General features: G+C 45.5%; 1 protein-coding gene across 3 annotated transcripts in view; it reads left to right on the top strand.

Moving 5' to 3' along the window:
- The window catches only part of LOC147526261 (polycomb group RING finger protein 3-like), a 220,240-nt gene extending 198,273 nt beyond the window's left edge, over positions 1 to 21,967 (top strand). The window contains exons 8-9 of one of the 3 annotated variants that reach the window (XM_086630189.1): positions 2,741 to 2,821; positions 21,891 to 21,967. In XM_086630189.1, the coding sequence (XP_086486315.1) occupies positions 2,741 to 2,821; positions 21,891 to 21,938 (129 nt within the window). In that variant the 3' untranslated portion in view covers positions 21,939 to 21,967. Of the gene's footprint in view, positions 1 to 2,740; positions 2,822 to 20,448; positions 20,487 to 21,890 lie in introns of those variants that run through there. The other 2 variants (XM_086630190.1, XM_086630191.1) reach the window with 2 other exon arrangements.
- Positions 21,968 to 27,420: the final 5,453 nt, after the last annotated feature.

Below are 27,420 nucleotides of genomic sequence, written 5' to 3' on the forward strand. Positions count from 1 at the left end.
CACCTTGTCGTCAGCCTCCAGCAGCTCACGAAGACCATTCTCTATGACTCCCTTCAGGCATAGGCATTTCTGCTCCAGCGTGGGGTTCTCCAAGGGCCATGGGTGGATCTCTGCTCCACTGTTTCTCTCATGGGTGGCAGGGGGGCCACCTGCCATCTCACCACCGGTTGCAGGGGAATCTCAGCTCCAGCACACCTCCTCCTGCTCCATCTTCACTGTCCTTGGTGTCTGCGTGGCCATTTCTCTCAGGTCTCAGTCCTCTCAACGAACCTCAGCAGTCCCAGACAGATGAACTCCTCCCAGCATGTGCCCCAGCAGTGGGGTGCTTCGGAGCTCTCCAAGTCATGCTGCTGCAGCCATCTCCAGTAGGGTAGCGGCAGCCCAGTGTGTGCAGCCGCCCACCTGGGAGGCCAGAGGGCCAGCCCCCTGCCTCCCTCTCTCTCCAGTGTAGGTCCAGCCTCAGTTCAGGTTCCTTTGTTCTCATCTTAAATAGGGCATTTGCAGAGGCACTGATTGGGAGGGGGGCGGAAAGAAGGAAGCTTTTCACAGCTCCTTACAGGGGACATTTCCACAGCCTCTCCTGTGCTGCCAAAACCCCATCACGTAAAGCCAGCACATTAAGCTATTCACAGCTACTTACAGGGGCTGTTTCCATAGCCCGTTCCGTAAACCCAGCACATCCACCCATCCAGATCATAATGTCCTAATTTGGATACAAGCATGCTGTGCAAGATGATGCTGAAAGTCTTGCTTAAGTCAAGGTTGACAACATCCACTGTTCCTCCTCATCCATGGATCTAGTCATTTCATTAAAGAAGGCAATCAGGTTGGTCAAGCGTGATTTTTTCCCTTGGTGATTTGGAATAGCCAGCATGGATTTACCTTTGCCTTTATGTGCCCAGAAATGGCTTCCAAGAGGACTCCATGACTTTCCCAGGGATCACCAAAGTGAGGCTGACTGGTCTCTAGTTCCCTAGATAGTCCTTCTTGCCCTTTTTGAAGATGAGTACAACATTTCTCCAGTCATTGGGTACCTTCCTTGATCTCTGTGACCATTCAGTGATGATAGCGTGACCTCACAATGACATCAGCAAACTCTCGGGGCATCCTTGGATCCATCTCATCTGGTCCCATGGACTAGTATGGGTTGAGATTTCTCAATAGATCCCTGATTCAATCCTCCTCTGCTACTGGCTGTTCGTCTCCTCCTTGAACCTTTTCTCTGGGCACAAAAAGGTCTGGGAGACCTTGGTGAAAACCAAGGCAAAGGCGGCACTGAGTACCTCAACCTTATCTGCAGACACTGTCACTAAATTGTCTACCCTATGCAGCAGTGGGCTCACATTTTCCTTGTTTATTCTTTTATTGATAATGTAGCAGAAGTTCTTTTTGTCCTTGATGTCCCTTGCCAGTTTCAGCTCCAGCTGAGCTTTGACTTTCCCCAAACCATTCCTGTATACCCTGGCAATGTTTCTATATTCCTCCTTTGTAGCCTGTCCTCGCTTCCACCTCCTCTATATGTCCTTTTTCTCATGAGCTCCCTGTTTAGCCAAACTGGTCTCCTGATACATCTACTCATTTTTCTGAGTATTGGGATGGACTGTTCTTGTGCTTGGAGGACGTTGTCCTTAAAGACTTGTCATCTCTTGAGCTCCTTTGCCCTTTAGAGCTGCCTCTCATGGGATCCCACTTACCAGCTTCCTGAAAAAGCAAATTTCTGCTCTACTGAAGCCCAGGATATGTACTCTGCTACTTTGATTTCCTCGCTCCCTTCAGGATCTCGAACTTCATTATTTCATGGTTGCTACAACCAAGGCTGCCTTTGATTATCATGTCCCCAGAAAGTTCTTCCTTTTTGGTGAGTAGTAGATCCAGCTATATGTCACCTATGGTTGGCTCATCTAGCATCTGTGTTAGAATTCCTAACACCTTTCAGAAACCCGAATTGCTTTCTTACTAATTGCACCTTTTGCTTTTGTGTTTAAATTCACTATTCCACTGCAGCAATCTCTGATTTTACAACCTATTTGGCTCTTATTGAAATGTACGAATGTTCATTCAACTATATTTGTATTTCAGGAGTCCTCTCCCTTTAAGGGCACATGGCATTTTTGCGGAAACAGTGTATTGTGAAAAATATGTTTTGAGGAGGAAGGCCCTAAGGATGTGAACACTTGGTTGAATGCTATAGACAAATCCTGGTTTGAGTTATTGTCTGTCAGCTAAGCCATGTTAGTAGACTGCATGGCCACATTCTTAGCTTTCTCAGGTTGTGGTAAAGTACCATTAACATATGTCACTTTGATGGTGACTTACCCTTTCAGTACATGTCACCTTGCAGTCAAATAGGCTAAGATCATGTGCATGATCATCTATTGCAATTCAACTGATGGCTGGTCACATGATCTCACATTTGCTTATGAGTCCATACCCTTGCTGTTTCCAATATCAAGATGTTGACATAGAAAAGTAAAAACAACTATAAAGTGTCTGCAAAAAAAGCCCTAAACATTGATGTATAAGTGAGGGATAACCTTTTAAAAATGTATTTTTAAGATAGAAAGTTACTTGCTGGGTACTGTGTAAACAATTTTCATAGCATGTCAAAGGACAAAGCTGACTTTACATGAGAATTGAGTTCTGTTTCTTTGATCTTTTTATTGGGCCTTATCTGAAGTGTACTGTTTCAAAGCCATGTTCTGTGTCTCAATAAATTAATTATTTCTTCTTTTTACATCAGCTGGATATATTATGCAATGAAGAGATTCTTGGCAAGGATCACACACTCAAGTTTGTAGTTGTTACTAGATGGAGATTTAAGGTATGACACAACTGCTTTTCATCAAAATTTTCATGTTCCATGTAAATCATTAGCTGACTAAAGAACAAAGTTCATAAAGCATACATCATGCAGGCCTATACTGCAATAACTTCAAAATGGTTAAAATATATATTTTAAAATGTCTAATAAACTGTCTTTAAAAAATAGATATTTTTCTTAATTCAAAAGAGAAAAATGGGGGGAAATTTAAAATGTGCCACTAAGGAAAAGGGGAAGCTGATGGCAGATGTTAATTTGATAGTAATTAAAAATGTATAAAGAAGGCTGAAGCCATTGAGAGGAACATTTTTCTCAGCCATGTCAGTCAGATATAACTAATATTACTCTGTGTAGATTGTGAAACTGGTTACAATGCAGAAGAGACAAATATTCAATACATTCATATTCTGTAGTTCAGAAGAGAGGGGCTGAATATACTCATTAAAGGAGCATTCATACTGAGCATAAATTATCACTGGTGATTTATGGCCAACCAAATAAAATGGCTGTAAGTATCATGAAATGTCAAGTTGAACATCTAGGATATAAGTCACATCCAGAGAATCAGGATATGTGCAGTTTGGGAGTAATAACTTTGAAGAGGGGTTAGTGTTCATAATGGACATGCAACACAAGCTCCCAGGATAATACTGCAGTAGAAAGATGTAATACCTTTGGATACATAAATAGAAGGGATGAATGAGAATAGGTACGCAATTTTTATCTGTCTATGAATAAATAATTAATTTCAGATTGGGAAATAAAAGGTAGGAGATTGTGGTCGGTTCTGACATATTCATGAATGACCTGGTGTCGTGGTTTTGGCCGATCCGGCAACTAAACTCCACACGACCGCTCTCTCACTCCTTCTCCAGTGAAATGGAGAGGAGAAATATATAATAAAAGGACTGAGGGTTGAGACAAGAACAGAGAGGGAGCACCCACCAACCATGGTCCTGGGCAAAACAGACTCGGCTTTCTTAAAGCAAAACAGTTTATTAACCGTTGCTTAAAAAGGACAAAGGGAAACAACACCGGTTACTTGAGAGGAGAAAGAGAAAACAAGGCCAGATCTTAAAAACAACACCTCCCCACCCCCCTTTCCTTTTGTTCCCGGCTCTGTCTTCCCCCCCAGCAGCGCAGGGGGACAGGGAATGGGGGAATGCAGGTCAGTTCATCCATGTTGTTACTGCCGCTCCTTTCTTAAAGGAGGAGGAGTCCTTACACCATTTTCCCTTGCTCCAGTGGATCCCCTACTCACAAGGAAAATCCCCAAACTTCTCCAGCGTGAGTCCTACCTGCAGGACGCAATCCTTCCCCATCGGATTGCTCCAGTGTGGGCTTTACCACAGTCTCGGATTCTTAGGGAGTTGTGGTCACTCACTTCGGCGTGGGTCGTCCCACGGACTCTAGATGCCTCACTACCTCGTCGTGCATCCCATGCTCCATTATTAACAGTTACTCGTCGTGCATCCCCTGCTCCACGACCTCTCTCAGGCTCAGGCATCTCTTCCCCGACGTGGGCTTCTCCACGGGCTGCAAGTGGGTCTCTGCTCCACTGAGTACATCCTGGCTGCAGGGGAGCCGCCTGCCATCTCACCACCGGTTGCAGGGGAAACTCAGGTGTCTGTGTGGCCGCTTCTCTCGGGTCTTAGTCCTCTCTGGGTGAACTCGGCCCAGCGGGCACCCCGGGAGCGGGGTGCTCCCCGAGTTCCCCAAGCGGCTCCATCGCCGCCATCTTGAGCGGGTGGCGCCAGCCCGGCACAGGCAGCTGCCCGGCCGGCTGAGGGCCAGGGAGCGAGGGCAGTGCCCTCCTCCCCTCTCCTCGGCAAAGCACACCTTTTCCTGTTCCTTTGTCCCAACTTAAATAGGGCAATTCGCAGAGGCGTCGATTGGCTCAACCCCCGAGGGGGATGGGAATCCAATCTTGTGGCCAGCTCCTGCCACCAGAACCACCTCCCCCCCACATCAAATCATCACACCTGGAAAAGAGGTTAAATAGTAGAGGTGACACTGGCAGCAATAAAGTTATTCAAGACAATAAAGATAAATGTTAGTGATGAAAGGTTGTCCTGGTTTTGACTGAGACTGAGTTAGTTTTTCTTTTTAGCAGCTAGAAGAGCTCTTTGTTTTGGTTTTAGTCTGGGACTCATTATGAGAAGAACGTTGATAGCGCACTGATGTTTATAGTTGGCACTGAGGCCTCAAGGACTTTTCAGCTTCTCATGTTTTGCCAGTGTGCAGGAGCACAACAGGCTGAAGGGGAGCATGGCCAGGACAAAGGGTCCACAACTGCCCTTTTACGATTTGAACTTAGGATTGAGGGCTAAATTGTCCAATGGAATATTCCACATCATGCAGCGTCATGCCCAGTATATAGATGAGGGTTGACTGGAAAAAGGACTTTTGCTCTTCTGGGACTCTCTTTTGAGGGTGCTCTCGGAGTGCTTGCTCTCTCTCCAAGCCTCTCCCTTATTGTCAGGACTTATTGTGTGGCAATTAGTTGTCAGCTGGGCTAAACCACGACAAAGGTTACAGGAGGCTTTTACAGTATTGGATGACTAGGTGATAAAATGGCACCTACAGTTCAATATGGGTAAATGTAGAGATGCATGCTGGGGAAAACATGTATCTGAACTTTATATATAAAAATGGTGGGCTCTGAATTGACTACCATCAAACAGAAAACAGGTTTTGGGGTTAGACATAAATATATCAGCTCAGTAATGGTCCAAGAAAAACACAAATGAAATGCTAGAAATTATTAGGAAAAGAATAGAGAGCTAAACAAGAGCACTACTGTGCCTCTGTATAAATCCACTATATATCTGTATCATGAAATTTGTACAGCCATGAGTGGCATGGAAAAGTCAGCAACTATAAACTGTCTTATTCAGTGAAAGAGATGAAGGGTATCAAGTGAAACTCGTAGGTATGAGGTTGAGAATGAACAAAAGGAAGTGATTTTGTTGTAAATTCCTTTTACCCTGATAGGAGATCGAGTTGGGGGAGACAGATCACAACCAATATTCATTAATAACAGCTTTTATAAAGCTCTTTATTAATATAATCAAGCTATTATTAATAGCAGATAACTTTATACAGTATATTCATTTATTCCCTCACACACTTGGTCATAGTCACCCAATTGGAGAAACAGCAAGGAGACCAACCTCAGCTGTGTACTTGGAAGCAGAGTGTCATACTGACATGCCAGTGGCTTCTATATAGGTGCTCAAACAGTCCTTTATGACACTTCTCTCCCTGTTGATACCTAAATTAAACTTAAGGCATTGTCAATTTTCATTCAGTTTACATTATCAGAGAATGTTTCATTAGCTGTATAATCATTATAAGCATAAACATCTTGATTCTATACTATTTTATAATTATCACAATCACTAGAACTATCAATTCAAATGGAATTAACCATACAATGGGGTGTCTTAATAGATATACTAATATTTCCTTAAGCCTTACACCTTAAAATCCTATGACTGGAATGTTGAATCCTATTATGACTGGAGTGTCAGAATGGAAGGATACAGGCTGTTTAGGAAGAACAGGCAGGGAAGATGAGGAGGAGGTGTTATTCTCTATGTCAAGGACCAGCTGGAGTGCATGGAGCTCCACCTGGGGATGGATGAGGAGCTGACTGAGAGCTTATGGGTCAGGATTAAAGAGAGGGCAGAGACAGCTGACATAATGGGGGTCTGCTACAGGCCACCTGACCAGGAAGACTGAGTGGATGAGGCCCTCTACAGACAGAGAGGAGCAGCCTCACGTTCATGAGCCCTGGTCCTCACGGGGAACTTCAATCACGCCAATATCTGTTGGAGGGACAACACAGCAGGGCATAGGCAATCCAGGAGATTCCTGGAATGCATGGATGATAACTTCCTTCTCCAAGTGGTAGAGGAACCAACAAGGAGAGGGGCTATACTGGATCTTGTTCTCACCAACAAGGAGGGGCTGGTGGGGAACATGACACTCAAGGGCAGCCTTGATTGCAGTGACCATGAAATGCTGGAGTTCAAGATTCTTAGGGCGGCAAGGAGGGCCATAAGTAAGCTCACTACCCTGAATTTCAAGAGAGCAGATTTCAGCCTCTTCAGGAATCTGCTTGGTAGAGTACAATGGGATGAAGCCCTGGAGGGAAGAGGGGCCCAAGAAAGCTGGATAATATTCAAGGATCACCTCCTCCATGCTCAAGAGCAGTGCATCCCAACAAAGAAGTAGTCAGGCAGGACCACCAGGAGGCCTGCATGGATGAACAAAGAGCTCCTGGACTAACTCAAACACAAAAAGGAAGCCTACAGAGGATGAAAGCAAGGACAGGTGGTCTGGGAGGAATACAGAGAAATTATCTGAGCAACCAGGGATCAAGTTAGGAAAGCTAAAGCCCCAATAGAGTTAAACCTGGCCAGGGACATCAAGGGCAAAAAGAAAAACTTCTATAGATATGTAGTGATAAAAGGAAGACTAGGGAAAACATGGGCCCTTTCTGGAAGGAAACAGGAGACCTGGCTACCTGGGATATGGAGAAGGGTGATGTACTCAATGACTTCTTTGCCTCAGTCTTCACTGGCAAGAACTCTAGCCCCAGTGACCAAGTCCCAGAAGGCAAAGGCAGGGACTGGGAGAATGAAGAACTGCCCACTGTAGGAGAACATCAGGTTTGAGATCTTCAGGTTGAGATCTCCTGCAGTGGGCATCTTCTGCCTTGTGGGGTGAGGAATCAGAATCCCCTTCATCTTGGGGTTCTTTTTTTGGCTCTTCCTGTTTTCACTTCAGGTCAGGCAGAACCTGACACCACCAGTCTTTCTCAGACTCCCTGATGGTCCTTAACCTTTCTACTTCCTCTCTTATCTCTGCAACCAAGATGAGCAGATCATCCACCTGGTCACACCTCAGACAGCTGTTCTCACCACTTACCATGGAGAAGCTCAGGCACTCCCTGCAGCCCAAGACCTGAACAGCCACATCTTTCTGTGGGAGCCCTGCCTGCGCTGCCACATCCCTCCTGCTGGGTGCAGAGATCTTTGCCTTCTGCCGGGTGGTCACCATAGCTGAACTGCTTTTTCAACATCTTTGTCGGTGACGTGGACAGTGGCATGGAGTGCACCCTCAGCAAGTTCGCCGATGACACCAAGCTGTGTGGTGCCGTCGACACGCTGGAAGGGAGGGATGCCATCCAGAGGGACCTTGACAGGCTGGAGAGGTGGGCCCGTACCAACCTCATGAAGTTTAACCAGGCCAAATGCAAGGTCCTACATCTGGGTCGTGGCAATCCCAGGCATAAATACAGACTGGGTGGTGATTGGATCGAGAGCAGCCCTGAGGAGAAGGACTTGGGAGTACTGGTGGACGAGAAGCTCAATATGAGCCGGCAATGTGCTCTTGCGGCCCAGAAGGCCAACCGCGTCCTGGGCTGCATCAAGAGGAGCGTGGCCAGCAGGTCGAGGGAGGTGATTCTCCCCCTCTACTCTGCCCTCGTGAGACCTCACTTGGAGTACTGCGTCCAGTTCTGGAGTCCCCAACATAAGAAGGACATGGACCAGTTGGAGAGGGTCCAGAGGAGGGCCACGAAGATGATAAGAGGGCTGGAGCACCTTTCCTATGAGGACAGGCTGAAAGAGTTGGGGCTGTTCAGCCTGGAGAAGAGGAGGCTCCGGGGTGACCTTATAGCGGTCTTCCAGTACCTCAAGGGGGCCTACAGGAAAGATGGGGAGAGGCTGTTCAGGAGGGCCAGTTATGATAGGACAAGGGGTAATGGTTTTAAAATAGAGGGAGGTAGGTTCAGGTTGGATATTAGGAAAAAATTTTTTACTATGAGAGTGGTAGAACACTGGAACAGGTTGCCCAGAGAGGTGGTGGATGCTCCATCCCTGGAGACGTTCAAGGCCAGGTTGGACAAGGCCCTGAGCAACCTGATCTAGTTGGAGATATCCCTGTTCCTTGCAGGGGGGTTGGACTAGATGACCTTTGAAGGTCCCTTCCAGCCCTAACCATTCTATGATTCTATGATTCTATGCTTCTGAGAGGGTGACAGCCACCAACTAAACTTAATTCTCGAGTAGGCAGCCTGACTGTGCCTTTCCTCGCAAACTGCCGCACCACACCCTAACTGACACACCGAGTTCCTAGTTGTTCACGCTCCCTGGGCGGGTCTTTTATAGGGATGGAAGGGACCGCTGTTGCTCTGGCAACGCCCAGGCCACGTCAGCGTATGCCGCGAGAGATGCCGGCTCCTGGGGGGTGGGTCTCTTCACTCCCTCGGCGTCTCCTGACTTCTTCAGGAACGGCGTCTGTGCGCCAAGATCTGCCGCTCCACAGCGGGTCGGGTCGGCTCCGGCACAGCTCCTTCGGCGACTGACCTATCTTGCTTCATCATAATCCATGAAGGTCTGACAGTTCTTCATGGCAGTGTATAGTCAGTACCTGATTTGCTAAATGTCTATGATTAACACAATTTATAAAAACAAGCAAACTATTACTATAGGGTGTAGAGCCAAGTTAAGAATTCCTGCAATTTCAGGAAACCTCTCTGAGTCTGATAGGCACTGGTGTGTACCACTCACTATAGCTCAAGTCTACTAACTGCTACTGAATTAGGTTCTTCTGGCAGGCTGCATATCTTACTCCTTGGTCTTGCCTCAGAGTTTACCTTGTTACATTATAACTTTGTCAGCCCTCGCTTCTTGATGGAGTTATAGTTGTCTGTTGATCTGCAAAAATCAAAGCATAAAACAATAATGTCAGTATAAGTATATAAGTAGATCTAATAAACATGAGGTAAAATAACATGTAAGCCATACCACTCCTTTACTTTTTATGAATATGATTACATTTGGTCTTACTGTGAGCAGGAAGGAAGAGGAACTAGCCTCTGGAGGTAGATCTTTCAGGAAATTTTTGTGTCCCCATTCTTGGCAAATCCATGCAATCAAGGGATAGTTGAGGTTGGAAAAGAACTCTAGAGATCGTCTACTCCAACTCCTCTGCTCAAAGCAGGGTCAATTAGACAAGGTTGCCCAGGACCATGTCCAGTTGACTTTTGAATATCCTCACAGATGGGGACTCCACAACCTCTCAAGGCAACCTGATTCAATGCACAGTCACCCTTACAGTAAAAAAGTTTTTTTACATTTAAATGGAATTGTATTTCGATTTGTGCTAATTGATCCCTTTACTGGATACCACTGAAAAGAGTCGGGCTTCATCTTCTTTAGTGCCTCCCATCAGGTATTTGTACACATTGATAAGATCCCCCCTGAGCCTTCTATTCTCCAGGTTAAACAATCCCAGCTCTCTCAGCCTCTTCTCAAATGCCAGACATTCCAATACCTTAATGAAACCTTTACTGGACTCTCCAGTATGTCCATGACCTTCTTGTGCTGGGAACACAGGACTCCAGATGTAGTCTCTCACCAGTGTTGAGCAGAGGGCAATAACAACCTCCCTCAGCCTGCAGGCAACACTTTTCCTAATTCAGCTCAGGATATTATTTGCCTTGTTTACTGCAACTCCCAGATCCTTTTCAGCCTGTACTGGTGCCTGGGGTTATTCCTCCCCAGGTGCAGGACTTCACATTTTCCTTTGCTTAACTTTATGAGATTCCTGTCAGCCCATTTCTGCAGTCTGTCAAAGTCCTTCTAAATGACAGCAAAACTATCGAGTGTATCAACCACTCCTGGTTTTGTATTATCTGGAAACTTGCTGAGGGTGCACTCTGCTCCATTGCTCAAGTCATTAAGGAAGATGTTAAACAGTATTGGCCCCAGTATATAATCATAGAATTATATAATCATAGAATGGTTTGAGTTGGAAGGGACCTTCAAAGATCATCTAGTCCAACCTCTCTGCCATGGTCAGGGACATCTTACACTAGATCAGGTTGCTCAAAGCCCCCTTCATCCTGACCTTGAACACTTCCAGAGACGGGGCATCCACAACTTCTCTGGGCAACATGTTCCAGTGTCTCACCACCCTCATCGTAAAGAATTTCTTTCTTATATCCAATCAAAATCTATCCTCTTTCATTTTAAAACCATTGCCCCTTGTCCTGTCACTACATGGCCCTGGTAAAATGTCTTTCTCCGTCTTTCTTATAAGTCCCCTTTATATATTGAAAGGCTGCAATAAGATCACCCCGGAGCCTTCTCTTCTCCAGGCTGAACAGCCCCAACTCTCTCAGCCTGCCTTCATAGGAGAGGTGCTCCAGCCCTCGGATCATTTTCGTTGCCATCCTCTGGACCTGCTCTAACATATATTTCTTGTACTGGAGACCCCAGAGCTAAATGTGGTACTGCAGGTGGAGTCTCACAAGAGCAGAGTAGAGGGGGAGAATCACCTCTCTCAACCTGCTGGCCATGCTTCTTTGGATGCAGCCCAGAATATGATTGGCTTTCTGGGCTGCAAGCGTGCATTGCCAGCTCATGTCCAAATTTTCATCCACCAGTATATCCTCAAGTCCTTCTCTGCAGGGCTGCTCTCAATCCATTCATCCTCCAGTCTGTATTGATATTGGGGATTGCCCCAACCCATGTGCAGGACCCTGCACTTGGCCTTGTTGAACTTCATGAGGTTTGCACGAGCCCACTCCTCAAGCCTGTCAAGGTCCCTCTGGATGGCATCCCTTACCTCTAGCAAATCAATTGCACCACTCAGCTTGGTGTCGTCAGCAAACTTGCTGAGGGTGCACTCAATCCCACTGTCTATGTTGTTGATGAAGATATTAAATAGTACTGGTCCCAGTATGGACCCTTGAGGGACACCACTTGATGCTGGTTTCCACTTGGACATTGAGCCATTGACTGAAACTCTTTGGACGCGGCCATCCAGCCAGTTCCTTATCCATCAAACAGTCCATCCATCAAACCCATATCTCTCCAATTTTGAGGCAAGAATGTTGTGGGGGACTGTATCAAAAGCCTTACAGAAGTCCAGGTAGATAATGTTCGTAGTTCTTCCCTTGTCCACTGATACAGTCACTCCATCGTAGAAGGCCACTAGATTAGTCACGCCCTTTTTCCAGTCACTTTTTCCAGTCACTGGGGACTTTGCCTGACTGCCATGCGTTTTCAAATATGATGGAGAGTGGCTTGGCAACTACATCTTCCAGTTCCCTCAGGACCCTGGCGTACATCTCGTTGAGTCCCATGGACTTGTGTATGTTCAGGTTCTTCAGGTGATCTCAAACCTGATCTTCTCATACGAAGGGAGGAACTTCATTCCCCCAGTCCCTGCCTTGAGGTTCAGAGGCTTGAGGGATGTGGGAAGAGAGATTACCATTGAAAATAGGCAAAAAAATTGTTGAGTACCTCAGTCTTCTCCGTGTTGGTTGTCACCAGTTCTCCTGTCTTATTTATTGGCAGGGGTACATTTTCTTTAATCTTCCTTTTCTGGCCAACATACCTGTAAAAGCCCTTCTTATTCTTCACACCTCTTGCCAAATTCAACTCCAACTGTGCCTTAGCTTTCCTGATCCCATCCCTATGTATCTGAGCAGCATCTCTATATTCTTCCCAGGATACATGTCCCTGGTTCCACTGCATATGCATTTCCTTCTTACATTTTATCTGACAGTAGTCTGCCATCATTCTCTAGGATTTCCATCAGCCTATTTAACAGACCATAATGGAGAATTATATTGTCAGGCCTCTGAGGGCACTAATAGGTCTTAATGGCCCTGGCCAGCCTTACTTGAGGCCTCCACACCCTCTTCCCAGGAGCTCTAGTTCAGCTCAGACTTGGGCCTTCAGTCCCTGCCTGAGCTATGTCATAGGAGTACCGGACTCCAGCTCAGCCACAGCTGTGCTTGGCCATAGACCCCACTGATCTGGACCCTCACCTGCAGACTGATTTCCTAGTCTGACCTTGGCCTTACCTCATCACTATGGACCTATTTGGTGATCACTGTCTGACCCTGGTTACTCTCATCAGGCCTGATCCTGACACTAACCTGCAGATTGACTTCCTGGCTTGATCTTGGACTTGCCTCATCACCATGAAATTGCCTGATGATCTGGGCTCTTAGTTGAACCTGTTTACCATCCCTGGGTCTACCCTGCTCACCTTGCTCAGGTACTGTGAGGGCTCTGGTCAGCAAGGCCCCTGCTGTGCTGGCCTTGTTATTGCATTTGGCTCCTCTTCCCTTAGGGAGCAGATGGCCCTCACTGCACCTGACATATGTGGGTTTATAATTTCCCACAAAACACCTCGTTCTAAATACTCCTTAGTGATTTTTCCCAGAGCAATCCTAGCTTTTTTAGGATATGGATATTGTATAAGGGGGATGAACTGAAGGTCCTGCTGTTTCAACTTGGTCATTTCTTTTTTCCACACTGTAGGATTTTTTTCTGCCATATTCTTGGGACCTGTTGTTTCCATAATTCTTTATCTATTTCAGTTAAAGTTTGTACTTGTTCTCTTGAATCTTTATACCAGCCTTTCCCTGTGTGCTGGGTTTATGTGAAGGGGTTTTGGTAGCAGGAGAGGGGCTTCACCCCCTGTAACTTCCCTGGCTCCAAAACCGGTCGGACCGGTCTGGTTCACCTGCAGTGAAGAGAGGAGGGAGGCGAGGGGGCTGTGCCCTCTCCTCCTGCCTCCCCGGGTGGGCGGCTGCCGGTGCCGGACTGGCGCCACCCAGCTGGAGATGGCTGTGGCAGCATGGCTTGGAGAATTCCGAAACGCCCTGCTGCCGGGGTGCCCGCTGGGCCGAGTTCATCCAGAGGGGACTGAGATCTGAGAGAAATGGCCACACAGACACCAGGTCAGTGCAAATGGAGTGAAAGGAGGTGTGCCGGAGCTGGGATTCCCCTGCAACCGGTGGCGAGACAGCAGGTGGCCCTCCTGCAGCCAGGACAGACTCAGTGGAGCAGAGACCCACTTGCAGCCCGTGGAGAAGCCCACGCTGGAGCAGAGATGCCTGAGCCTGAGAAAGGTCGTAGACAATGAGACTCACGACGAAGGAGAGATGCATCTGAAGTCCGTGGAAAAACCCACGCTGGAGCGAGTGGCAGCTCCCTAAGAAGCTGTGACTTTGTGGAAAAATCCCGCGCTGGAGCAATCTGATGGGTAAGGATTGCATCCTGCGGGAAGGACTCACGTTGGAGAAGTCTGTGGACTGTCCTGTGAGGAGGGGATCCACTGGAGCAGAGGAAAAGTGTAAGGAGTCCTCCTCCTTTAAGAAAAGGAGCGTCAGTATCAACATGGGATGAACTGACCTGCAGCCCCCCATTCCCTGTCCCCCTGTGCCGCTGGGTGAGGAGGTAGAGCTGGGAAGAAAGGAAGGGTGCATGTGGGGAGTGTTGTTTTTAAGATCTGGCCTTGTTTCTTGTTATCCTCTCAAGTAACTGTTAACAAATTAAATTGATTTTTCCTCAAGCCGAGTCTGCTTTGCCCGGGGCCATGGTTGGTGGGTGATCCCTCCCTGTTCTTATCTTGACCCTCAGGCCTTATGTTACATTTTTCTCCTCTCCACCTTGTTGAGGGGAGGAGCGAGTGAGTGACCTCGTGGTAGCTTAGCTGCCAGCTGGGCTAAACTATGACACCCTGTATTCCTTTATTTTTCTACAAAATATCACTATAAAAATTAAGATTCCATGTTCCATTATCCAGTCAATTCCTAAAATAAGAGATTCTTTGCTATTATTTACAACCTCATACTTGATATCAACAGCTCACTGCCCTATTATTAGATTCATAATATAATATTTAGGGCCTTTTCCTTCTTTCCTGTTGAAAGAGGCTGCCTTCATATTTTCTTGTTGAATAGATTCTTTAACAAAGGTTTTAGGCAAACTGATTCATGCTCCTGTGTCCAGGAAAACACCATATTTTTTTCCTCTACTTCATACAAAATATTGGGATCCCCTCCCCTCTAGGATCCCAATATATTCGGCACTCAGGCACCCATTCGTATGGGCAATCGTGGGCCCAAATCAGATTTCCCTATTGTTGGTTTTCATCAATTGGGAGTAGGGCAGCGGAGCTTGAGCACTGAGGTATACTGCTGCTACTGCTCTTCTTTTCAGTTGTATCACTCTTTTTAGCTTATCCCATGTTTTCTTCCTAATCCATTTTGCCATATTTTCTCTTGAATCCTTTAACACTTTCCACAGCCTTACACAGATTTGATCCATTTCTTCTGATTTACTAACCTTATTGTCAGTTTCCTGCACCTATTTATCTTATCCTTATTTCTCTGCAGCCTCTTCTCTACTGTCCATCTTCACAGTTACTGTAAGTCCCTGTTTTTTCTTGATCCATGTAAGAAATTTTTCCCTTTTCTCCTGAACCTAGTCCCTAATACTTTGTAACACACTGCGTTATCTCTACCCATTGATCCCAGGTAGGTTCCCCTGCATTTTGCTGCATGGACAGTTGTTGTGAATAGTGGGGGTGCATTTGGGCAGCTAATTCATCCACTGTTCAAGAAACTGGATTCATCCTTATTTCTGCCAGGGGAGCTGGAACTATTTGTACCCTATTAGGAAAGAGTGATCAGTACATGATACATATCATGTCCTGCCATGTTTGAGAAACCCCACATTTGTTCATAAAACATTCTCCATCTTCTCCTGGTTTAGTGCAGTGTCCTGGTTTTAGCTGGGACAGAGTTAGCTCTTCTTTTTAGCAGCTAGAACAGCTCTGTGGTTTGGTTTTACTCAGAGGCTCGCTCTGAGAAGAATGTTGATAGCAAGCTGATGTTTGTGGTTGGAAGTGAAACTCCAAGGACTTTTCAGTGTGCCATGTTCTGGCCGGAGTGCAGAAGCATGGCGGGATAAGGGGGGAGCATAGGTGGGACAAGGGGGGCACGATTCCCCTTGTGATTTGTGGTGGAACTTAAGATTGAGGGCCAAACTGGCCAATTAGTATTCCATATCATGCAGCGTCATGCCCAGTATAAAGGTGAGGGACAACTGGAAAGAAGGGCTTTTGTGCTTTTGCTCTTTCGCCGCTTCTGCTCTTTTGCGCTTCTGCGCTTTTGCTCTATTGCCTTTTTTTTTTTCTCTCTCTTCCAATACTCCCACTCTCGGAGTACTGTCTCTCTCTCTCCCCCTCTCTATTTCGGGGCCTCGTGTTCGTCTGGGATTGCAGCTTCAGGACGAGACAGGCTTCGCATACGAGGGGGTGGTGAGCATCTACACTGTGTATTAAATCATCTGTATTAAATTGTTCTTGTTTCAACCCATGGGTTTCCCGTTTCTCCTTTAATTCTCTCCCTCATCCCTGGGGCTGGGGGAGGGTGAGTGAACGATGGGCGGGGGGGGGGGGGGGGGGGGTTGGTTGCCAGAGCGGCCTAACTCACGACATGCAGCTAACAGAAGTATCCAACAGATGCAGCAGTTTGCACAGTGGATTCTGGGCTCTGCTTTTAGATTGTCTAGATTTTCTGGGAATGGGAACAATCATCAGAGGGCTCCTAGGAACCCCTTGAGGAACTTAAGGGTGCCTGATGTTGCTGGGAATAGATAGCTACAGGACATTGTGATTTGAGACCATCTAAAGAACCTGAAGGTGCACAAGTCCATGGGACCTGATGAGGTGCATCCATGGGTCCTGAGGGAGCTGGCAGATGAAGTTGCTAAGCCACTATCCATCATATTTCAGAAGTCGTGGCAATCTGGTGAAGTTCCCAATGACTGGAAAAGGGGAAACATAGCCCCATCTTTAAAAAGGGAAAAAAAGAAGACCCAGGGAACTACAGGCCAGTCAGTCTCACCTCTGTGCCCAGCAAGATCATGGAGCAGATCCTCCTGACGACTATGCTAAGGCACATGGAAAATAAGGAGGTGATTGGTGACAGCCAACATGGCTTCACTAAGGGCAAATCCTGCCTGACTAATTTGGTGACCTTCTATGATGAGGTTACAGCATTGATGGATAGGGGAAGAGCAACTGACGTTGTCTACCTGGACTTATCCAAAGCATTTGATACTGTCCCACATGACATCCTTGTCTCTAAACTGGAAAGACATGGTTTTGATGGATGGACCACTTGGTGGATAAGGAATTGGCAGGATGGTCGCACTCAAAGAGTTGTGGTCAACGGTTCAATGTCCCAGTGGAGGCCAGTGATGAGTGGTGTTCCTCAGGGGTCAGTACTGGGGCCAGTGCTATTTAACCTCTTTGTTGGTGACTTGGACAGTGGGATCGAGTGCACCCTCAGCAAGTTTGCAGATGACAGCAAGCTGTGTGGTGTTGCGGACACGCTGGAGGGAAGGGATGCCATCCAGAGGGACCTTGACAAGCTGGAGAAGTGGGCCTGTGAGAACCTCATGAAGTTCAACAAGGCCAAGTGCAAGGTCCTGCACGTGGGTCCGGGCAATCCCAAGCACAAGTACAGGCTGGGCGGAGAATGGATTGAGAGCAGCCCTGAGGAAAAGGGCTTGGGAGTGCTGGTGGATGAGAAGCTCAACATGAGCCAGCAATGTGCGCTGGAAGCCCAGAAAGCCAACTGTATTCTGGGCTGCATCCAAAGAAGCGTGGCCAGCAGGTCAAGGGAGGTGATTCTGCCCCTCTACTCTGCTCTCATGAGACCCCACCTGGAATACTGTGTTCAGCTCTGGAGTCCCCAACACAAGAAGGACATGGAGCTACTGGAGCCGGTCCAGAGGAGGGCCACGACGATGATCCGAGGGCTGGAGCACCTCTGCTATGAAGACAGGCTGAGAGAGTTGGGGCTGTTCAGCCTGGAGAAGAGAAGGCTCCGGGGTGATCTTATAGCAGCCTTCCAGTACTTAAAGGGGGCCTACAGGAAAGCTGGAGAGGGACTTTTTACAAGGGCGTGTAGTGATAGGACAAGGGGCAATGGCTTTAAACTGAAAGAGGGGAGATTTAGATTAGATATCAGGAAGAAATTTCTCACTCAGAGGGTGGTGAGGCACTGGAACAGGTTGCCCAGAGAAGTTGTGGATCCTCCATCCCTGGAAGTGTTCAAGGCCAGGTTGGATGAGGCTTTGGGTAACCTGGTGTAGTGGAGGGTTTCCCTGCCCCCCATGGCAGGGGAGTTGGAACTAGATGATCTTTTAGGTCCCTTCCAACCCTAATCATTCTATGATTCTATGATTCTAGCAAGCTCTAGCAGCAGTTAATGAGCTCTGTCAGTTGTTCTTGATCAAAGGGTGCTTTGAGTTTTTGTTCCAGCTGACTATTGATTAAGAACGGTCAGTCATGCTTTCAGTGGGTGCTAGAGAGAGGCCCATATAACTGCTGGGCGTAGCACTGATAGAAGTAGTCAGCAGGCATAACATTTGTTATGGTAGAGGAAGATGCATCTCTCCAGGCCTTTGGCTGCAGAGAGTGCCTGGGGCTTCTTGCTAAGGCTGGAGTAAGGTGAGATGGTGCCCTTGTCTGCAGATGTGTGTTGGTGGAGAATCTCTGTTGCAAAGTAAAGGAGCTGCAGGGAGGAGGTCAGCAGATTGCATGGCATCAAAGGTGATGAAAAGGAGATTGATAGGATTTTCTCTCTGTTGTGGCTTAGCCCAACCGGCAACTAAGCACCACACAGCCGCTCGCTTACTCCTCACCCTCCCAGTGGGATGGGGAGGAGAAAATATAACAAAAGGCTTGAGAGTTGAGACAAGGACAGGGAGGGATCACTCACCAGTTATGGTCACGGGCAAAACAGACTCGACTTGGGGAAAAAATTCAATTTAATGTTACCAATCACATCAGAGAAGGATAATGAGAAACAAAGCCAGATCTTACAAAGCACCTTCCCCCATCCCATCCCTTCTTCCCAGGCTCAGCTTTGCTCCTGATTTCTCTATCTCCTCCCCCTGATGGGGGGATGGGAAATGGGGGTTGCAGTCAGTTCATCACATTGTTTCTGCCGCTCCTTCCTCCACAGGGGGAAGACTCTTCACACTCTTCCCCTGCTCCAGCGTGGGGTCCCTTCTCATGGGAGACAGTTCTCCATGATCTCCTCCAACGTGAGTCCTTTCCCATGGCTGCAGTTCTTCACAAACTACTCCAGTGTGGATCCCTCCCACAGGGTACAGTCCTTCACCAACAGACTGCTCCAGCATGGGCTTCCCACAGTCACAGCCTTCTTTCGATGCAGCCATCTGCTCTGGTGTGAGGTCCTCCATGGGCTGCAGGTGGATCTCTGCTCCACCATTAATCTCCACGGGCTGCAGGGGAATCTCAGCTCTGGCACACCTCCTTCCCTTCCTTCTTCACTGATGTCTGCATAGTTGTTTCTCTCACATCCTCCTGCTCTTTCTGATGCAGCTGTACCAGGCCTGACCAGTCTGACAAAACTCTGATGGCCCTGGCAGGATAAGTTTCACTCAGCAGGCACTCCGAGAGCAGGGAATTTCGGAGCGTTCCAAGCCATGCCGCTGCGGCCACGGCCCCCCCTCCCCCATCAGGCAAGGGGCGGCAGCCCAGTGCAGACAGCCACCCACATCTTCCCTCTCTCTCTGCTGCAGGTTCTGCATGGCACAGGGTGTTTTTTTTGTTCCCTTCTTAAATATGTTTTTCACAGAGGTGTTGATTGGCTCGGCCTTGGCCAGAGGCAGGTCTGGCTTGGAGCTGGGGAAGCTTCTAGCAGCTTCTCACAGGGGCCACCCCTGTAGCCCCTTCCCCGCTACCAAAACCCCACCACACAAACCTAACGCACTCTAAGACCCTAGAGATACAAGAGCCTGAATCTGCAGCTGCAATGAGGTAGAGGGCAGCCAGTATCTTTGTTGAAAGAAAGGAACAAGGTAAATGGCAGGGTCACATCCCTGGACTTCAGGAGAGCAGGCTTTGGTCTGTTCAGGGACCTGCTTGGAAGAATTCTGTGTGTTGTGGTTTAACCCCAGTAGGCAGCTAGACACCGCACAACCACTTGCTCACTCCCTCCCAGCAGGATGGGAGAGAGAATTGGAAGGGTAAAAGTAAGAAAAATTGCGGGTTAAGATAAAGACAGTTCAATGGGTAAAGCAAAGCTGTGTGTGCAAGCAAAGCAAAATAAAGAATTCATTCACTACTTCCTGCAGGCAGTTAGCTGTTTAGCCATTTCCAGGAAAGCAGGGCTTCCTCATGCATAATGGTCCAAACATCCCCCCCTTCCTCCTTCTTTCCCACAGCTTTTATTGAGTCTTCTCCCAACTTCTTGTGCGTCCCCAGCCTACTTGCTGATGGGGCAGTGTGAGAAACAGAAGGCCTTGATGCTATGCAAGCACTGTTCAGCAATAACTAAAACATGGGCGTGTTATCAACACTATTTTGGTCACAAATCCAAAACATAGCACTGTAAGAGCTGCTATGAAGAAAACTAACTCCATTCAGTAGATAAGTAATTGTACTGTGTGAATAGTTAACATAATTCACTTGCACACATGTGCTTGTAATTATTGGATTGGAGCAACAGTAGGGAGGCCAACCTCATCTGTCTACTAAGAAGTAGAGGGTCATACTAACGTGCTAGTGGCTTTCAGGTAGGTGTTCAGAAAGTCCCTCAGTGTTCCCTTGTCTATTCAGGTGTATATATAATCCTATAGTTTTCATCTACATATAGCAGCCACCACTTTCTTGGATGTGGTCTGAGTTGTACAACCCATTATTAATGCCAGTATTTGCTCATGGCCTTGGCCTTAAGCAGACCCTTGGTGTTCTGCGTTTATCAGGTCTTGTGGGTTCAAGAGGACTGCTAGTTTTGGGAGCTTATTGGTCCTTGGGAGACTTTCACACACTATCTTCGTGAAGTTCAAGAAGTTCATGAGGAGCCTCGTGAAATTCAAGAAGGGGAAAGGTGAAGTCCTGCACCTGGGGAGGAACAACCCCATGCATCAACATATGCTTGGGGCCACTCAGATGGAAAGCAGCTTGGCAGCAAAGGTGGCTAATGGTATCCTGGGATGCAACAGGCAAAGTATTGCCAGCAGGTCGAGGGAGGTGATCCTTCCCCTCTACTCAGCACTAGTGAGGCCACACCTGGAGTACAGTGTCTAGTTCTGGGCTCCTCAGTACATGACACACATGGACATAGTGAAGAGAGTCCAACAAAGGGCCACAAAGATGATTAAGGGACTGGAGCATCTCTCCTATGAGGAAAGATTGAGAGAGCTGGGATTGTTTAGCCTGGAGAAGAGAAGGCCCAGGGGGGATCTCATCAATGTATATAAATACCTGAAAGGAGGGTGCAAAGAGGACAGAGCCAGGCTCTTTTTCAGTGGTGCCCAGTGACAGGACCAGAGGCAATGGGCACAAACGGAAACAGAAGGGGTTCCATCTGAACATCAGGAAACACTTTTTGACTGTGAGGGTGACTGATCACTGGAAGGGGGTGTCCAGGGATGTTGTGGATTCTTCCTCCTTGGAGATATTCAAAAGCCATCTGAATATGGTCCTGGGCAACTGACTCTAGGTGACTGTGCTTGAGCAGGGAGTTTGGACCAGATGACCTCCAGAGGTCCCTTCCAACCTCAATCATTCTGTGATTCTCAGCATGTACTTTTCCTCTCTTTGGCCTGCTCTTTTCAGGTAACTATTGCTCTATCCACACACATACGTACCTAAAGAGCCAATTCACACAAACTCACGCAGAAGAGGCTTTTATGACCATTCTTTATGTTGTGTAAACTTGAACTGTAGAACTCTGTACTGCAGGATGTTGTAGATGTTAAACATTTACATAGCTTTAAAAAAGCCATGGGTAAATTCACAGAAGAATTATTAAGTGAGGACTATTAATACAAGGCTCTACATCTGGTTTAGGAAATTCCTGAATTGTTTGAGATTGGGGAGCATTCTGGAGACTTGCTATTTGCTTACGCTATTCTTATGCCCTTCCCCAAGGATCTGTGATTAGCTCCTGCTGGGAACAATTTCTATTTTAGATGGCCAGTGTTAGTTAGCTACTCTTAGGATGAAAATTACTGAGACAAAAGTAGAAGGATTATTTTTTTGGGGGGCTCCATAGGTGGGATATCTTGGTGAAATTTTGGAATATAGCTACTCTGATAGTCTCTCTAAGCTTTAATTTATGAAACAGATAAGATTTATTTATAAAGTATATGAATTAATTTTGGTTTTGCCCCTTAACCTGTCTGATGATTCTGTCTTGCAGAAAGCACCTCTACTGCTACATTACAGACCCAAAATGGACTTGCTGTAGGAGAACTTTATTGCCCTTCTGGACAGGTTTTTTTTTTTTTTGCAGAGACTATCATCTGGCACCTTAGTGCAGCACTTAACTCATGTGACACAAACCAGCAGAATCATTTTGGAAGACTGTAGGGCTTCTGTAGCAGACTGTCCTGAATATTTCTAGGGATGTGCTGCATGGATTTTTGGACAAAAAAAAATATATATATATATATTTATTTTTGTACAAACGAAATAAATCACAACTCAACAGGATTCTACCAGCACTGAGTTTACAGGTAGTGAAAACACTTCACAGTTCCATGGAGCTCAGTCTGATTCATCTATTTGTAGTTACACAAAAATAAGTTAAAATTGTGTGAGAGAGATTTAAAATGTTGCTTTTAACACCAAATTGCTACATTTACTTTTTTTTTTGTCTTTAAACTTTATAACTTGTTTCAGTATGTTTTTCTGAGATGTTCTTGGTTTATGTAGTATGCCCAATTATGTCAGCTTTAATCAAGCCGTTCTATCTAATGATACAGTGACTGATGATATTTATTATGCTGCATTAAAAACTTCCTGAAAGCCTGGAGATCAAATTACTTCATTAGTTTTGCACAATGTTTGTTCTTTATTTTGTATTTCAGTGATGTCCCCCCTTTGCATGATGATTTGAAATGAGTTCACTTGATTTTTTAAAAATATGCCTTAATATTTTGCCATGGCATAAATTACATTCGATCATAGCAAATATCCATAAGTGCTGAACTTGTGAAATTGTTTTAAAGCAAATATGTCATATAATTGAGACTTGCAAAAATAAAATTTTACTTTAGGGAGTATTTACTATTTCATTAACCATTAAAACTATGACTGTTGGGCACCTTTTGTTGATGTTGCACAAGTTTCCATTTCACTAGCTAAAAATTCTTCAGTTAACTGCAAACCAATTCTGTGTTTCTTTTACAGTATTCTATATGAAACCATAGCTGTTTATAGCTCAATTACTATTTATCTTTGAGGTCAGATTAGATTACAGGGGCACTGTCTGGCCTTAACTGATAATTTTGCTTATGTCAAGTCCTGAGAGATGCAAGCTACCATATGTGTATACATGTCTGTGTACAGACATGCATGCACCTTAGAGAAACCACCTTCAGTAGTGCTTAGCAATGTTGACTACACTGATTGAAAGGTTTTTTAAAATAAAAAATCAGCTTCATAAAACGTGGTATCAGTTGAAAGTGACTTCTACAAGCTGTATGCTGCATAGCATTATATATAGCATGGATGTGAGTGTGTCTGACATGGGGTCTTAAGTAACCGAAAAGAAGATGAGCAGTATTATTGGCAGCCTCCAGCTACCAATAATTTTTAACTCTTTGAGTATTCCTGTCAGCTGAAAATGGCAGTTATATCAAACACTTTATTCTTTCATAAAATGTCAATGGCTAGGAAAATCAGCACTGTCCTGCTTCTTCCAGCTGTGCTCCCCTACTTAGCAAAAAAGCATTGCTTAACATTACTTGACAATGAGAGGTTGATCCCATAAGAGGTTTATTCAAGTATTCTAAATCCTACTGCCTCTTCTTGAGTTTTCCAAGCACCATATTGCTCTGCACATCTCCCATGCTTTTCTTAATTGAACTTTTCAGTTCTTCTTTTCCTAGTTCTGATGTTGCCAGAGAGAAGCTCTAAGTTCAATTGTTTGTCTTTGGAAATGGGGCCCTCGTTTTCGTTTATGGCCATAGATGGTGAATGGTGAAGAAAAAGAAAGACAAAGTCTACTGAACTATGGGGATGCTCAAGAGAGCCACAGTAAGGCCAGTGGAGTACTGACATCTCTGCAAATGATGATGTGAGACCACTACATTTGAACACCTGAGTTAGACAGAACTTCTTTATGTCAAGGCTTAGAGAATATGCATGTGATGGAATCAGAAGCTTGCTCTGGTTTTGCTGTACTGTTTCTGGACTCTCTTACCTACAATTTAGCTTTTATCTGTTTTTAGCATTAATAGAAGTGACAGATGAGGACAGATGAGATCTAATTAGTCTCTATTTTTGGTAGTTTTTCACAGAAGAGTGAATGCAAGTGATATGGATGTATATGTAAGTTAACATAATAGGTCTTTCTGGAGCTCTTCATGTGGCTATTATTATATATTTCCCAATGTAAATCAGGGACTGGTTCCAGTTGGTGAGGCCTCCAGAGAGTGCAAATATGGTTATAAACACCGATTCTAAACGCACCCCTAATGTACCTGACACAGACATGGAGCCCATAGATCATGTAAATGCTTAATTCATTGTTCAGCTACAGTCTAAGGGTTTAATAAATATATTTGTGATTGGTCTACCTCAGTATATGTACACTGTGGAACCTTATTGCAAGATCAGATGTTGATGTAGTGCTGTTGAAGTTTATTGGGATTTTAGTGTTTCCTTGTGTAGCTCTACAACTGAAAAAGGTTGCAAACATAAATTCAGAAAGCTCTCTGCCATTCAGTTCTAAATCTTGCTCTAACAGTCTATAGTATAGAATATATGTTTGCAATTTTGTAACTACCTTTGAAATCACTCAAATTTGTTACGGTGTTATATCAATATATTTAAATCTGTTTATATATGTACAATTCTCTAGCCAGTGTTAATACCTATAGCTGGTGATTGCTCATAATTGTGTGTAACTGCTTTTGTAATGTGTTTAACCTGATAAAACCTCAGCAGTGCTTTTAAAACCAAAACAAACAAAAAACCCCAACCACAACCCTATTGCTCACATCATGTCACAATAGATATCTATCTTCATTACAAAAACTATTTCCCATGGGGAGGGATGGGATGTTGTCTGCACCATTTGTTTGCTTTCTAGAAAACCAGACCACAACTGAATTCAAGTCAGAGGCAAGCCTTGGGGTCAAAGTTCTATTTTACTTCTTTGAAGCTTAAGAAACAGTTAATTTCATGTCAAGATTATATTGGCTAAAACAATACTGACTTCTCTCTCTCTTTTTTTTTTTTTAAAAAAAACTTTCAAATATGAAAGTTGGGCTTAGTATAGCTATTTCTTGAATCCTGATGAGGTCATGATTAATTAATTTTGATCTTAATGAAGATAGCATTACTGTGAAGTAATTTTTACAGCCACTTACACTGGTAAATGATTGCGATAAAAAGATATCTTATAGCGTTATCCTCAGCGGCAATGAGACTAAATTATCCCAGGCTCAGAATCTCATTAGATATAGTTTTCATTAAAAATAGTTAATTCACAGGAAATATATAATGTTGAATTAAATAAGATTTGGGAGCTTGGAAAAATTAACTTTATAAAAATTATTTATTATATTCAGCATCCTGTTTTATTTTATCATTAGAGTATTTTTTGTTTCAAAGGTCCAGCTTTATTTGCAGGCATATAAAACTAAAAAGTTTTTACAGCTTCTTCCTGTTATATTAGGTTTGAATGGCTTTTATTTGTGTGTCTTTGCTATGTATGGCTAAAGTGCTTTGCTTATTCTTTTGTGCAATGAGTTAGAAACATGCATTTATAAAGGCATATGTTTAAACTGTAAATGTAGCATCTACTTCTAAATTGAAAAGCAATGTAGATGGGGACTTTCATATCTACATTCAGTGGGTTTTTGCTTGGAATTTTCATTTGTGGCGTGTTTTTTTAAGAATGGAGTTTGGAATTTATGGGCTTGTAAAATCTTTAAGTGCAAGAACTACCCATCAGCAATATTTTAAAATGGATGATTGCCGGGGAAGTTTCCTGGCTGCTATATGGGAAGCACCTGTGCCTTGTTGAGACAGGTGCTGTGAGTCACGGTGGTCAGCTGGAGACCACGTGACCTATGGGAGGTTTAAAGGTGGGGCACTCCCAAGATGGAGTGGGGCATTTTGCTCCTAGAGTGTGGAGTGGTAGCAGCCCCTGGAGAGTGGTGTTTTGTAGCTCTCTGTTAGAAGTCTTTGATTGTGGTATAGACCTTTGGAGTGAAATGAGCCTTCTGATATACAAGGGGAATCACAACAGCCTTCTGGGTTGTGATTCCTGAAGACGAGATACCAGCGGTCCATGACATCTGGTGACCCCAATGTGATTCGTTGAAATGTGAACTGCCTGGACTGCAGGGTGAAGTGCGGTAAACACAAGATACAGAGCCCAGTGAAGCTTGAGAAGTGGCAGAAGCTGCAGACTGACCTAGACACCTGGAACAAGGTGAGCCGTTGGGAGTTAAAATGGGCCAGAATTTTGTCAAGGAGAATCAGATCTTCACTTTCCTTAAATCTGCGGCAATGGCTGCGGGGGCCAATATAAGTAATGAAGACTTATATTATTTACTTAACTGGGCAGTGGGACATGAAGACCTAGTTGGCCTCACCTTCACCTTTAACCTAGAACTTTGGAAAAGGCTGGGGGATAAGCTACTTTGTGAAGTAGTCCTTGGGAAAAAGGATTTAACTGATATTGACCTGCTGCGTACGTGGGAAGCCCTGGATAATATAATTCAAAAGGGGGTGGCAGAAGAGGAGGAAGAGGAATTAACAGATTATGTATCAGCAAGCGAAGGATATGAAGGGGGCAACGAACTGTCTGAGGGAGACGGTGTGGACAGTGAATTAGATGTATCCTTGCTGTTTGCGGAAATCAACAAAGTTGCGGGGACTATGCAGGAAATCTGCCCCACCCTCCAGGAGATACTGGAGCGTCCCCCAGCAGCCCCCCCTTCCTCCTCAGGAGGTATCGAGCCTACGGCTCCGCCGCTTGATTTAATGACCCCACCCCTGGCAATTTCATATCCGGCAACATATATGGCACAGGTACGAGCAATGCAGCTGTTATTAGTATGCCAGGCCATGACGATGCTGCAAGGTATATCCCAACAGTTAGCAGCTGTAGTAGAGATGCTGCAATGGGCCATGACCCCCCCTACAGTAAAAGAAATTATAAAAGAAACCTCTGAGGTGAGTAACAGCTCAGCTGGGGAGCTACCGCTGGTTTCTCGACCAAGGAAAAAGTCACCAAAACCTGCCTGTTTAGTTGAACCAGACCCCCTGGGAGTCCCCAAAGCAACAGTTCAGCCTCGTGACCCAGTCCGTTACTGGGACGAGGTTCGGATAAAAGCAGTAAAGGGTGGAGACTGGGACTTGGTCCAAGCCCTGGGGGTACCAGTTGATAATAAAGATTCGACTGCAACAGAAATGGGAGGAGGGCCGGGTGTATTCCCCGTAGAACTAGCCCTCCCGGGCTCCAACCAGCACAATCGACACTTGGGCTGGTCCTGGAAGGTAATTCAAGATATGCAGAAAGCGGTAGCACGGTACGGAGCGAGTTCTCCAGCAGTAACACAGTTATTACGGTTACTGAACTTAGAAATACTAGTGCCATATGACTTCCAACATCTGGCACAGGTGATGTTCCAGCCGATACAACGCTCCATTTTCATGAATGTCTGGAGACAGCTGGCCGACCATCAGGCATTAGAGAACATCCAATTGCC

The sequence above is a fragment of the Tauraco erythrolophus genome, chromosome W (assembly GCF_009769465.1).
Source record: "Tauraco erythrolophus isolate bTauEry1 chromosome W, bTauEry1.pri, whole genome shotgun sequence".
NCBI lineage: Eukaryota > Metazoa > Chordata > Aves > Musophagiformes > Musophagidae > Tauraco > Tauraco erythrolophus.